General features: G+C 37.0%; 1 protein-coding gene across 2 annotated transcripts in view; it reads right to left on the bottom strand.

The window, feature by feature from the left end:
- Positions 1 to 15,208, bottom strand: part of arhgef25a (Rho guanine nucleotide exchange factor (GEF) 25a) — a 109,327-nt gene that overhangs the window by 89,254 nt on the left and 4,865 nt on the right. The window contains exons 1-3 of one of the 2 annotated variants that reach the window (XM_073875341.1): positions 9,256 to 9,344; positions 8,742 to 9,147; positions 3,691 to 3,826 (exon numbers count right to left, since the gene is read on the bottom strand). In XM_073875341.1, the coding sequence (XP_073731442.1) occupies positions 3,691 to 3,826; positions 8,742 to 8,837 (232 nt within the window). In that variant the 5' untranslated portion in view covers positions 8,838 to 9,147; positions 9,256 to 9,344. Of the gene's footprint in view, positions 1 to 3,690; positions 3,827 to 8,741; positions 9,148 to 9,255; positions 9,345 to 15,208 lie in introns of those variants that run through there. The other variant, XM_073875340.1, reaches the window with a different exon arrangement.

Below are 15,208 nucleotides of genomic sequence, written 5' to 3'. Positions count from 1 at the left end.
AAAACAAGTTTCAGGTTAACCACATCATTACTGAAAAATCTATAAAAAATAAGCTTAATAACTTTTTTTTAACATACCTAGCGTGTATGAACTATGAACGTTTAAGATCTTATGAGTTTGCATTTCTGTCTAATGCATGGCATCCATTATAGTAAAAAGATATTTCATGCTTATGCTTCTTCTTTTCATGATTTTACAATTCATGCATCAGTGGGCGAATTAATATCATTGCAGCAAATGCATCTTAAACCCAGTTTATACCTGTTATTAAGGAGCCCACATTCTCAGTCAACTACTATTCCTAAAAACCCAAAAGCTCTAGCAGTTTCCTGTTGCTGTGTTTCTAAGCATTTAACCAGACAAGAGGAAGCAGATCAGGGGTATACGTGAAGTCTTGAGAGTACACGTAGTCATCCTCAGCCAACCCTGTTATGAAACAGCTACTAAAAGACGTGGATCCGTCTGAGTAAAAAAATCAAAGTGTTGGCAGTGGAGACTGCTCAGTGGAAAGAAATGATCTCCTGACAGAGGAGAACATCTTGACTGGACAGATGCACACGTGCCCGTAAAAAGGCAGAAAGGGGGAAAGCGAGTAAAATGGAGAGTAAATGTGTGCGTATCTCTCTGCAATCTGCAGCATGTGCATGTGATTTAGTAAATGCAGGCACTGTCCCGTGATCCCACTGAAGCCACTAGAAGGCATCTTGTTTCTAATCTTTAACAGATGGATGATCTTCTGCGCCTCTAAAGAAATGCTAGCAAGGGCCTCTTTACCCATAGAGAAAGCAAGGAATGGAAAGTCAACTTTGACCTCTTTAAAATTTTACTGACAGGGAACTAAATATGCATTAACAGGCATCTTGCCAGAAGCATCTGAGAATTTTCTTTGCTAAATTAAAATAAGTTTTAGTACGTAATTATTTTTACAAGAGAAAACCCCCTTTTTTGGTAGATGTCACTTACCAATATATGATTCTGCCTTTAAAAAACCCAGCAAATTTAAGTAATTTAAGTCACTTTTTTATTTAATTTTCATCATACAGAACATTTTGTGAAATATAATCAATGACTGAAATCAAACTTTGATGCTCCTTTACAGACAGGGTCACATATTTATATATAGCTTTGACATTGCAATTCATCTATACAGCCAAACGTGCAATACAAATCCTATGGCTCCTTGCTTTTTTATACACAAAGTTCTGAACAGTTTATGATTTGGACAGATAACCTCAGTGTTCAGTACCCGTGCCATCACAAAGATCATTTTGTTCCGATACACTCCTGGAAAATTTAAACGCAGACCAACCTCTCAAGATAAAATAACCATAGCTGCAACAAATAACATTTTTTCCTGACATTGGGGGAAAGGAGGCAAGTGGGTCTCCCATCTGGAAGCAGTTCAGGGAAGCTTTTTCTCCACAGAACATTAGCAAAGCTCACTTCCTCCAAACGGTTTCATTAGGCAAGTTTGATTATCAGTTTAGGCAGGACAATGAAAGGGTGTGGTTCATTAGCTGCGGTAAAAAAGCCAATCTGATAACAGTTGTGTTACCTGCACTTAACTTCACCGACCAGAAATCGCAGCTATCGGCCCTGAATTATTGATCTGTGATTGGAAAAACTATGTAGAAAATACACTGATCTCACAATAATTCAGGAAATCCTACAAAAAAGTGAGTCCTACAAAAACATATGATTATTAGAAAAAAGCAATAATGATGCCTCACACCTAAACCTCCCCCTAAACCCAACGTCACATTGAAAGCAGATTGTACGTAAAACGTACTAGCCTTGTTTAGTTCATAAGACATAAAATAGTTACGAGTTGCCATGATATTGTGTTGGCAAAAAAAATATTAAAAATACACCCAAAAGTCAATAAAATATAATAAATATTATAAAATCTAATATATGCATTATGAAAAATGTGGTCAATGTTCTAGATTTATATAATGACATAAGAGGCCATACTGCTATTTGATTGGTTGTCAAACATTCAATCCACAAACCCCCAAGTGTTTAACATATCAATAAAACTCCAAAAACGCAAAACATTTGCCTTGTTAAAGCATCACCTATAAATAATTATTTAATAGATAGTTCACCCAAAAATAAAAATAATGTCATTAATGACTCACCGTCATGTCGTTCCAAACTCGTAAGACCTCCGTTCATCTTCAGAACACAGTTTAAGATGTTTTATATTAAGTCCGAGAGCTTGTTGACCCTTCATTGAAAATCTACGTACGGTATACTGTCCATGTCCCGAAAGGTAATGAAAACATCCTCAAAGTAGTCCATGTGACATCAGTGGGTCAGTTAGAATGTGTTGAAGCATCGAAAATACATTTTGGTCCAAAAATAACAAAAATTACGACTTTATTCAACATTGTCTTCTCTTCCACGTCTGTTGTGAAGCGCATGTTCGAGACTAAAGTCACATGACTGCGGTGACGCGGATAACGTGTTATCCTCAGACATGTTTGCGAAGTTTTTTTTTCAAACTTACAGTGTGCGTCTCCCTAATATTGTGAACAAAGCCCGGGTGCACAAAAAAAACCAGCTAGGGGGCACCAGATAACACGTCAGCCGGGTTGTATGTCATCCACGTCACTGCAGTCACGTGACTTTAGACTCGCAAATGCGCTTCACAACAGACGTGGAAGAGAAGACAATGCTGAATGAAGTCATTTTTTTTGTTATTTTTGGACCAAAATGTATTTTCGATGCTTCAACACATTCTAACTGACCCACTGATGTCACATGAACTACTTTGATGATGTTTTATTACCTTTCTGGACATGGACAATATACCGTATGTAGATTTTCAATGAAGGGTCAACAAGCTCTCGGACTAAATATAAAACATCTTAAACTGTGTTCTGAAGATGAACAGAGGTCTTACGAGTTTGGAACGACATAAGGGTGTGTGATTAATGACATTATTTTCATTTTATTTTCCCTTTAAGGAATATTACTGCATGCCGGGTCTGATAGAGTTAATATCTTATCTCGGACATTATTGTTCTTATTAGCTGACTTTTCAACCCATGCTGAAACCATTATAAGTTTATTTAAGCACCAAACATGCTGATAGTGTTAACCGCTCATGTAAATATTTGGCAAACCCTAAACGCTGTGGGCCAGTGTGTTTGTTTGTAGTACAGCTCAAAGATGCCTTTTTCATAGTTTTCTAGATGGTAATAAGAATATCAGTCAGTCATTAAGAATATTGCATAGATCAAAACAACTGCTGATCTCACATGTGGCAGGGGAAAGGCGTAGTTAAAACAGAAATGATTGCTGTTTTAAACAGGAACAACATCTAACGTCAACACTGGCATACACTACTTTGTTACTAAAACAGATAACCATGCCAAGTCCAATGTTCTTTATACTTTCGGTCCATATTTTTTACACTGCAGTTTTGATTTTGTATGGATAACTTGCTACTGTCGAGTCTTACGTGCTAAAGCTCACAGAAAGCAATTTGATTATACATTTTCATTTACATCTATAATGCCTTTGTTTGCTTAACCTCCTAAGACCGGTTGTGTCCACATATGTGGACATCACATTTTTTGTTGTTTGCACCATAATACTTAATTCTGGGTAACTGGAACCTGTTGTACATAAACATGGACAATTACACTGCTTCATGGTCAAAGACAAATATTTGGTTATTACTTGCACGGTTTCGTTGTGCCCTTTTCATGAAGTTTCTTGACGTATCTTCCCAGTTCAGATCCTCTGTGTCCCATGAGGGTTGTTTGGAAATCTTTGGTTCTTTTTTGACGCTCAGGTGCTCGATATCCTCTGGGTCCTAAAAGGACAGCGATAAATGAATCAGCCTTGTGAAAGCTTTGGCAGATTTTGGCAGAATGTACACCATTAATGCAGCAAAAATGCCCATAGATATTAGTTAATCTACATCCTTTCCTAAAGATAATTACACCTTTAGACAACTACACTAGTTTTAGACAGTATGTCTTTATTTGTAATGTTCCCAGATCAATTAGTATTTAGTATTTATCACTAATGCATTGCATGTCAGGTGTGGTGATAATCTTGAAGACACCCGTGCTCATTTTCTGCTAATTTACCTATTATTTTTAAAATAAACATTTTCGTAAGTGCCTTTATTGAGACTCAGTTTCACACAAACATCATGCACATTCTTGTCCACAAAAGGAAAATATTTTTCTGCGGGTAGTTGGGCAATCTGTTGTCTTTGCCCTATCTAGGAGGATCATCCATAATAAAAATGACAGATTCCTAACAAATATGAAACAGAATTTTTCAAATTGAAAGCTTGACTGCATTTTTTTTACTAAAAGTAACCAATACACTGATACAGTACTGCATTTATATTTACGTCATATTTACATTTATGCTCCTAGCAGATGCTTCCTTACCAACCAATTCCTCACGCAAATGTTTTCCTACTCAGACTTTATTCTGGCAAAGGCAATGGAAATGAAATCGAGTGGTATTTTGAATCCTCTGCATTGTTGCACTTGAACATCTTGAACTGTCATATATGGGCGATTCGGTCCTCAGGGGGTGTAATGAACAATATAGATCGTACAATAACCAGTTGTTTAAGATAGATGTAAGAAATAATAAAGTAAATGTTATCCCACTAAGCCTTGGCATTATCGTGTAATGAGACTTTATTTTATTTCCGTCCACAGAAATTGGGGATGTCAGGGTGAGACATTCAGTGCATATGTGTTTTTCCAGTCATTTCTTTCATTTCCTTTATAAAATCCTGAACTTTGGTGCATAACATTTATATTGGTGTGTCTTCTACAAAATACTACTACTAACATTGAAAGTATAATTTCCTTAATCCACCACGAAGCAATGGAGACATTCACTAACGTTCGTAACTCCTTCTGTCCAATCAGTTACGAACGTTAAACTATGAATCTAAAGGAAACAGAAATACAATTTTTCCATGTAATTCTATCAGTAGCAAAACGATAAAAACATCTTAAATTCTGATATGTGTTGCTAAATGATAAATTGTTGATAAATCGGGGGCATAGAGTTTCTGTCAAAAAATCATAACGTTCGAACATATTATTCTGACGCTAAATTTTCATCTCTTAATGTCTCAGCAGTTCTCAAGTCAGATATCAGATTGTCTAGGTCACGCATGCTCTGCGTGGGAGGTAGAGTTGACAGGATTTCATGAATTTCGACAAATTTGGGTAAGTTTGTAGTTTCTGTCCAAAAGTTTACGAACGTTAAAATGTTATGAACGTGGTAAACTTTGGCTAAGTAAACATTAAATAGGATCATTGTGGTGAGAAAGGATAAAAGAGTGTGCTAGTCGGATCATTGCTAATAGTTTCAGACCGAAAGCGTCATCGTGTTCATCTTCATTTTCCCGCAGCACTTTGCAGTTCGGGCGGCCCGCCTAAGCTGGGAAACCCTACCGCCTTAAAGGAATATTCCATTTTCTTAAAAGAAAAAAACAGATAATTTACTCACCACCATGTCATCCAAAATGTTGTGTGTTTTTCTTTGTTCAGTCGAGTAGAAATTATGTTTTTTGAGGAAAACATTGCAGGATTTTTCTCATTTTAATGGACTTTAATAGACACCAACAATTAACACTTAACTCAACACGTAACAGTTTTTTTCAACGGAGTTTTATTTATGTGCATTATTTACATGCAACAGTAGTTACACTCCTTTAAGATAATGTACTTAATAGTGAGAAATAATCAGTTTTTACCATTTTTGTGCTATCTATCACCGTTCACCAGACGTTCTACAACATCTGCTTTAGCCCCACCCCTTTCATTGCCACACCCACACGCCCAACCCTACCACCTTAACTAACAAATTTTCTGCGGGAAACCCTGATCTTGAAAGAGCATTCATGGTGGTTGTAAACATTTTGACAGATTCTGCACATTAAAGCTCTGTTTGATGGCAGCTAAAGCAGAGGTCCTCAACCACCGGTCGCGACCCAGTACCGGATCATGGACAAGTTGCCATCGGGTTGCAAGAACATCCTGAAAAAATGTGTTTAATATAGCCATGTAATAGCTTACTTGGGTATTTTGTCCTTTAAGAGCCGACTTCAAATAACATTGATAATTTCCACAGAGCCGCGGTCTCTCTTTTTCTCTGTCTCTCTCTCTCTCTCTACCAGCGCATCAGCGATCACATTTCTGTCATTAGAGTTTTGAGCATACAGTACTTCTAAAACACAATTGATCAAAGAATTGCAGCGGTATGACTTTATGAATCATTCGCAAATGTACCTCGCAAATAATGTCAATACGTAAAGACGTTCAACTATGTAACATTGCAAATAACTGAAAATAATTTCAGAATTAGCCTATCCTAAACTCTTTTACTACAGCAATAATATAATTTAACGGGTACATTTTTAACATAGGTTTAAAATAGGGATTTCCCGATCCGAGGCCAAAAAAACCTGATCCGGACATCCCTAGTTTAAAAGAAACCTAAACATTTAGTCATGTATCAATCATCATTAAAAGCATATCTTAAATGGTAGAGCTGGGTAAAAAAACAATTTATTTTTCGATTAATCGATTTTTAAAATGTGGTCGATTCAAAATCGATTCTCAAAGAGCAGAATCAATTTTTTTCTTTCATATTTATTTCCGAAAACATTGAACGTAAGATTAACGTTAATCTAATTACTAGTCTTCTTCACTATACGTCACCCTCGTTTTGCCTTGCGCGATGTTACCAAGGATGTTATCATTCAGTGCTTAAAATGGCGGTTTCAGGTGCTTCGTCGTCGTTGGTGTCACCTTCACATGAAAAGTTAGAGGTATGGAAGCATTTTAGATTTCGCAAGCAAGACGACGACGATAGTGTTGTGGCTTTTAATTTCTTTTTATTAATAACCCACTTGTAAACTGCTGTTCACTGTTCTTTTTTATTAATATAGTATTTGTATTAAATCTATATTCATTGAGTTGAATCGAGAATCGAGTATAAGAACTGGAATCGAAAATTTAATTGAGAATCGAAATCGAATCAATTTGGAACATCTGAATCGATACCCAGCCCTAGTAAACGGGAGTCTCTGTGCCTCCTCGCCCAGTGTTACATACATACCACAACTCAACTTTGATCAAAGTTTACTAGTTTACCATTGCCAGATTATCCTGCCTTTCACACAGCTGTATCCCAGGTTTTCTTAGGATATTAACCTGAGAACAATGGCTTTCTCCGTGAAATCACAGAAAGCAATTCGATAATACATTTTCATTTACATTTATAATGCCCTTGTTTGCTTAACCTCCTAAGACCTGGTGTGCCCACAAATGTGGACATCACATTTTTTGTTGTTTGCACCATAATACTTAATTTTATGTAACTGGAACCTGTACACAAACATGGACAATTACATGGTCAAAGAAAAATATTTGGTTACTATGTTTATTGTTTCTTCGTAACCCCAAAAAAGCCAGAAGAAATCTGAAAAAGAAAAGACAAACCAAAGCTCGGGTCTTATAGGAGGTTAAACAAAATCTCTCCGGTCTATTTGGTTCCTGTCCAAAGCAGTGCTTTCTTTTGTTTATGATTTGTGGTGATTGAGGACAAAGTGTCCAAAACTTCGAAGACCTTCAGCACACTGCAATCTGTCTGCATGCTTTAAAAAACAGCAAGCTGTCAGACAGGGAGTTCTTACTGGACCTACAGCTTAACAGCTGTTTTGAGAAGACAGCCTATGCGTGTTTGTTTATAGGTAGATGTTTAAATCACTGCTAAAGTGTTTCTGTGTATGCATGTACTCCAAAATTCTCCAAAACACCCATGAATGTGATCTTTCAATCACTGCCACCGGCAACAGAATTGTTGTTTACTTTTACCCTGAAACTTTTATCTGTTTGACATTATTGTTTGTCTTCAGATTATTTTCCAGGAACCACTTGTTCAAAAAACATTTTGATCAATGTCATTATGACACAACAAACATGGGCATTTACACGAAAAGGGTCATTTCATCTCTGGACCAATTGTTTTGCGTACAAGCTTTACACATGGACTGAGGTCACACTTCACTTTCTTTGTTTAATGAGGATGTTGTGCATCTGTCATCTCTCTGAAATTCCTCCCGCCTCCCGCCTCTCTCTCTCTCTCTCTCTCTCTCTCTCTCTCTCTCTCTCTCTCTCTCTCTCTCTCTCTCTCTCTCAATATTAGGAACATGTTGACAAACAATTTTGTGCAAGATAGGAATATTTTTTCTGACCTAATGCCTGTTAGATCGGATGACTGTCAGTAAACTTACCCTTAAGCCTCTAATGAGTTAAGAAGCAACACAAATTGTGTTTACAAGTGTTTACTAGATCAAAATCTGCAACATTTCGGAAAATAACAGCAACGCCCTTCTTATACCGCATGAATTACAATTATAGCCATGGTAGGCTTTTTAAAAAGCATAACTGTGTAAATAACTTTTGTGCGGAAAGCAAGCAAAACCAGCTGGATTTCATCATTTGGAGCTAATGCGAATCTGTTTTGAAATCTCTCAGTGCAAAGGCAGTTACCATTAAAAATACAGAGAGTAAAGGCTGTAAATAACAAAAATAAAAAATAATTTGCATTATTTCACAATGACCACGGGCAGTTTATGCAAGTATGCCGCATCTTTTTCCAGATCTGTTTAAATACTTAACAACAGAGTACAGAGGTGAAAGGCCATAAAAGTCACGGAGGAAATCTGTTTAGTCACTCACCCACTGCTGGTTCGGTATCGCCAGAGAGGTCAGCATATCGGCCATTGCACCCAAAATCTGATCGGTTCGTCCTTGGTTTTTTGGAAGAGCCTTCATATTCCTGTAGTCTCTGTCTATGGGAATGTCCTAGGCTATATTACTCCCTCCTTTAAATTCTCTCTTACGATTTGTTGTGCAAGAGATACAGCTCAGTTCCCCTATGATCTTCTCTGTCGTGCACATAAAAAGTTAATTCGAGTAAGATTGTCTAGTTTTCTCTAGTTTAACGTGGACTGTGGTAGAGAAAGGAGTGCTGTTATCCAGACCAATGCGTCTTCTCTGGCTTCTGTCCTGGACACAGGTGGAGTCTGCCGTGGGCCAGGCCTCCCTCCCCCTGAAACAGTCACAGAGATCCTGCGAGAGGGCTCTGCACGATAAACAAAAAAAAATTACGGTCATTAAATTGTACTCTCTCTTTCTCTCTCTCTCTTCAATTTTTGGACAGTTGAAACTTTACTACTTTTCTTTTTAGGACCTTTTCGCAACGTGAACTGAACATCTACTGTATCATGAGCCAGCCTTTCTGGCTTGTCATTGGCTGTGTACATTTACCACCCCTTCAGCCAGCTCCTCTCCACCCTCTCCACATCAGTTTCATCTTTTATTGCCCCTCCATTGCACAACACTTTGATTCTACCTCCTACTCTATTTCCTAGTTTCTCACCCATCATTTCTTCTTTCATTTCATCATCATCATCGTTGTCTTTTATGAACCATTCGCTCTAACTATGACACATGGCTTGTGGCATGATGTGAGCTTAAAAAGCCAAATAAGGCAGCTTTGCAGGACTGAGGGTACCAACACAGCTATCAGAGATTATTCATAATGGCTGCTCGCTTCTTAAACACATACATTTAGAGCTTGAGGAGCTCGGAAAAGCTGAGACAGTGTTTAAAAAAATATCTACATATGAATCTAATTGACCTGTTATGCGCTGGACAAAAACTCTGGCATTTGTCCAACAGCTTGAATCAAAAGCAATTTTAAAAGTGCGGACAGCAAGGCAATTTAACGTAATTCATTTTTCGTGATATTATCACAAATTTCTGCGTTTTTTCGTGATCGTATAACGAATTCCTGTTTTCATGTGATTATCACAAATTGGTTACTCAACTGCTTTTTCCTATTTTTAAACCATTGTCGCTTATGTTTAGGGTTAGATTTAGTGCTTGCATTACAATGTCACTTATATATGGTTCATACTATTTTTTTCTGATTTACTTTTTTATATGTCACCTGGCGTTAGGGTTACGGTTGGGTTTGGGTAGGAATGTCATTTTATGTCAATCTAACCCTAAACCGAAGCGACAATGGTAAGAAAATAGGACAAAACACAGTTGAGTAACCAATACGTGATAATCATACGAAAACAGGAATTCGTTATACGATCACAGAAAAACGTGGAATCAACGAAAAATTACGTGACTATATAACAAAATTTCGTGAGATTGGGCTGATTTTTCATAAACACTGTCAGAAAAAGTGTCAAAAAATGTCAGTGGGCCAGTACCCTACACTTTAAAGCCCGGGATACCATGCAAAAATGTTGGCTGTCCCAAACAAAAGATTGCCATCGGGAAACAATCGTCCCAATTTCTGTGATCTTTATTGGTGGTCCTACGTCATACAGTGAGAGGGGTTCAAAGATGTCAGTTTTCCCGGTCTTGCGTCCAAAGATAGCCTACGATGATTTTCTGACAGTGTCAGAAATTCAGCATGATCAACACACAATGGGTCACATTCACTAAGCATGCGTACGCACCAAATTGTTCGTAAAATGTGCGTACAAACGTTTTAACTTACAACTTAGAACACACGTACACAATAATCATGAATAAATATAAAAAATAAATAACACAGATATATATTATAGGGTTCTTTTCCTTGTTCATGTTTATTGTGCACGTGCGGTATAAGGTGTTATTACGTTTTTTTGCAGACATTTAGAAGGAATTTTGGTGTGAGGGTTTTTGTTGGGTCACGATTTGTAAGTTAAAACGTCCGAAAGCACATTTCACGAACAAATTTGTGCGTACGTAATAGGCTTGCCGCGATAGTCGGTGAAACGGTGATAACCGGTGCTTCAGCCTCTCACCGGTTATATCACTTGCCCACCGCGACACCGCCTTTTACCGTCGTTTTGATATTTTTGCACGCAAATTCATACGCGATTTAATGCAGCTTACGCAAGCGCTGCATTTAAACAGTTGCGTAATTCAAAAGTGAAAGTAAAATGTGCACGCCTGCATGCACATTTATAAGCCCCTCCCACTCGGTGATACCGGGATCACCGAGTTTGTGACGCGCTGATTAACCGGTGGGAAAATTACGTCACCGCGGCAACCCTAGTACGCAAGACCCATTGTGTTTAGGACCTGCGTACCAGTATTTGGCTTCCGTGTCATCATCGTACAGTCTACATGCTTCTCGTACCCAAGACTAAACAATCCATGTCGCACAGTGTGATAACGTAATGATCTTATATGAGTGCAAAAATGTACTATTTAGGTACATATACAGTACGTATACCAGGGCTATTCAAATCTTACCCTGGAGGGCCGAGCACTGCATAGTTTAGCTCCAACCCTGATCAAACTTAACCACCTGTGATTGTCTAGTGATCATGAAGACCTTGATAGGCTTGTTCAGGTGTGTTTGATCAGGGTTGGAGCTAAACTATGCAGTGCTCGGCCCTCCAGGGTAAGATTTGAATAGCCCTGATGTATACATTTGGTACGGATATGTACCTTTGAGGTACTAATATGAACTTTTTAGGAGCAAATGTGTAGTTTTTGAAAGAGTACCGGCTCAGTAACAGCTAGGGACCTTTATTTCTGACAGTGTAGGGAATAACAATATGTGAATTGTTATACAGCGTTACTTTCGGCTTACAAGGTTTCAGGATTTTGTAGAGAAATAGGCGAAATATCGTATTACTACCTAAAAGAATTTTTTAACCAATTGATAAATGAACCAAGTTACAGTGATAATTCAAATGAATGGAATGTTGCTACAACGTAATGACCGAAAACATTTTTACAGTGCGTGTAAGATCCCATTCCTATTTTAGCTTCAGAATAAATGGGTGACCGTGTCATGATACACACACGTGGGTGGCCCATAACATATATGTGTGCTTTTCTAAGCAGAACAGACATACATTTCCATGTCTACTTTTCATTCCCTCTTCACCTGGCCCACAGTCAGGACAGATGTTTATAGATCTACCGATGTTAGTCTGGTTTCTCTCGGCTGAAACCGCACACAAATTTGGGTCGATTTTTCCCCAGACAAATTCTTCTGCGATGGTGTATGTTCACGGACATCGAGTATGAACGGAGCAGGACAGAGGAGGGCGGAATGCGATCAGCCTGAACCCTTCTGAGTCTGAGCCAAACAGTGTAAAGATGGCCTGTGGAAACGCTGCCAAGAGTCTAAGAATAACTCGGCACATGGCTGTCTTTAGCACTGCTTTTGTGACTAAACTTAGAGCTCAGCGGCCTGTGCTTCTGCACATGCATACATACATACACAAACACGCATCTTGTTACACATTTGAAAGACTAACAAGGTAAAGAATGACAAAGCCTGAGTAGCTCTGGTGCTAAGACACCCTTGAAAAGTTTTAGACGAAAACAACATAGGCTACAGCAGTGTGCATTTGACTTTGAACATAATAATGACACTGTGCTGTAATTATGCTAATTGCACATAATTATAATGACAGTAGATTACTGTATGTGTGTACTTACACAAACAGTCTGCACTATTATAAGTGACTCACACTCAACATTGCCTGCTTGTGCAAAGCGTTTTGCAAAAATTGAGTTGACAATAAATCTGGTCAGATGTCGTTCATTAATAACAGTACCTTTATGTGTTGAATGATTCACGGGGAACGCCTTTAAGAAAACTTACATATCAAAGTAAGTAAACAATGAGTAGTTTAATCATGCTGAGGTTAATTTTGTGATGGTACACCGAGTTCCCTGACAGCACCAAATAAACAATCTAGTGGTTGAAGTAGTGGTGCAGTTTGCTGCCCTCTGCTGATGCAATGCGGGGAAAAGCCATCAAAAAGTATCACTTCAATGCAAGTTTATATGAATTATACAGTCAACACTGCAACATATAACTTGTGTGATGTTTATATTGTGCATATTATAATAAACATATATTTGTTTCCTATATTGTGTAGAGAGTCTGTTTACATAAGCATCCATAGTAAATTTTTTGTGAAAGTCATTATATAAAAGTGATTATATTGAAAATATATAGCACAAGATTATATGAAACATGATTTTATTTGTGATTATATTAAAGTGACCATTGTTGTAACTGTAAAAACGACACTTTACAATAAGGTTGTATTTGTTAACAATAGTAAATGCATTAGCTTACTTGAACAAACTTTTGGTTTTAAAAAAATGTTATTAGTAAATGCTGAAATTAGTATGAACTCATGCTGTAGAAGTATTGTAAATGTTTTGTTAATGTTAACTACTGCACCTTATGAACCTTATTGTAAAGTGTTACCAAGTAGATTTTCTGTGAAAATATGAAGAGATCAGATGCAAAAGCTGCTTAACACCACCTCTGTCAAAATTGAGATTAAATTGATGATTTATTGATGAGATAAAAAAATTATTTTAACCGAATGCTTCAGTTCAAATCCGTGATAACACTTTACTTGAAGGGGTGTGCATAAGACCGACATGACACCTTCATAATCATGACATGACATGGAAGTATATTTAATGCACGTTTATGACAACTGTCATTAAGTGTCATTTGTTTAATTATGTCATTTTTAATGCAAAGTTGCCATTGTTTAAAGTGGTACAAATTGAACTTACCACTGTTAATAAAGTGTTAATACAATCTCCAAAAAAATGTAATATCTTAACAAAATGCAACAGACAAGTCAAAAGATTATACTTAACTTTATGTATGTGCACAATACATAAAAAACTGACAACTAATAGAACTTAGTGCAATTGGCTTTATGCCCAGCTGCACTACTTCCTGAACTTCAGCCGGTTCCTTGCTTCCTGTTTGTCATTATTGGACAAACTGATTAATCCAGGTGTGTCTGATTATTGTTGTTGTGACTACTGAGGTCAGGCACACCTGGATTAATCAATTTGTTTGTGACTACTGAGGTCAGGCACACCTGGATTAATCCGTTTGTCCAATAATGGCTGACAGGAAACAAGGAACCGGCTGAAGTTCAGGAAGTAGTGCAGCTGGGCATAAAGCCTATTTTCTGACATAGAAGAAAAAATGAACAAAATATTTAATTAATTTAATTAATTAATGTAATTAACTGTTTTTCAGTGATATGGACCCAACGCTGCATGGCTTACCCCATTATTGTAATTTTTCATTTAATTTTAGGTGAATCAGTCACCAAATGCAATAAAATATAATTTTATCAATTTTAATTATTATTATTGTTATTATTATTATTCGATGAATGATTTTATTTCTCTTAACCTGGAGGAAACTTAAAAAACATTATGAACTGAAGAATATTCATTATGCTGTTTTAAAACTATTTGACAGAGTATTAACACTTAATGACATTTTAATAACAAATTCAATTTGTATCACTGGTAAGTGGTTGGTTTTGCTGTCTTGGTAATGTCAAGTTGTCGTGACAAAGACATCTCAAACAATCTCATCTTTGCAATAAAAATGCCATAACTGAACGAATGACACTTAATGACGGTTGTCATAAATGTGCATAAAATCTCCTTCATGTTCATGACACATGTCATGATTAGGAAGGTGTCATCTCAGTCTTATTAACACCCCTTCAAGTAAAGTGTTACCAAATCCGCTTATTCCCGGCCTTAGGCCATTCAGAAATACCAGTTTCCTGGCAGCATTAAACGATTTTTTAGCAAAGTCCTCTAAGTGCATGGAACAAGAATTGAATGAACAACTGCGTGTAAAGTAGGTTAACTGAATATTGTATATTAGTATATTGACTGAATTTTTGAGACATTTGAGATTTTTGCATGTACTTAGAGGGTGAGACAGTCAAATGTGTAAAATACCAATGAAATGACTAAAGTGACATTTGTAAAAATAAGGCATTTCAATTAATGACTAATAATCTCTTCATTGCCATTAAAGCAAAATTCCTAAAAACATGATAAAAAGCTAATTTACAAGAAAACATGTTAGACGCACTCTTCATATGCCCTCTAATTCTTAACAATATGTGATAACTGCACTAAATTCTTAAAAGTAAAGGTGTTTAAAAGGTTCTTCACAGCGATGCCATACAAGAACGATTTCTTTCATACATTTTTATAATCTAAAGACCCTGAAACAGAAAGGTTCTTCAGTTGTTAAATGTCCTTTATGGAACAACTCAGCCAATAATGGTTCTTTTTTGGCATCGTGAAAGCACCGTTAC

This window comes from Misgurnus anguillicaudatus, chromosome 13 (genome assembly GCF_027580225.2).
Source record: "Misgurnus anguillicaudatus chromosome 13, ASM2758022v2, whole genome shotgun sequence".
NCBI lineage: Eukaryota > Metazoa > Chordata > Actinopteri > Cypriniformes > Cobitidae > Misgurnus > Misgurnus anguillicaudatus.
Note: the sequence above shows the minus strand (reverse complement) of the source record. Positions and strands in the feature narration are given on the sequence as shown.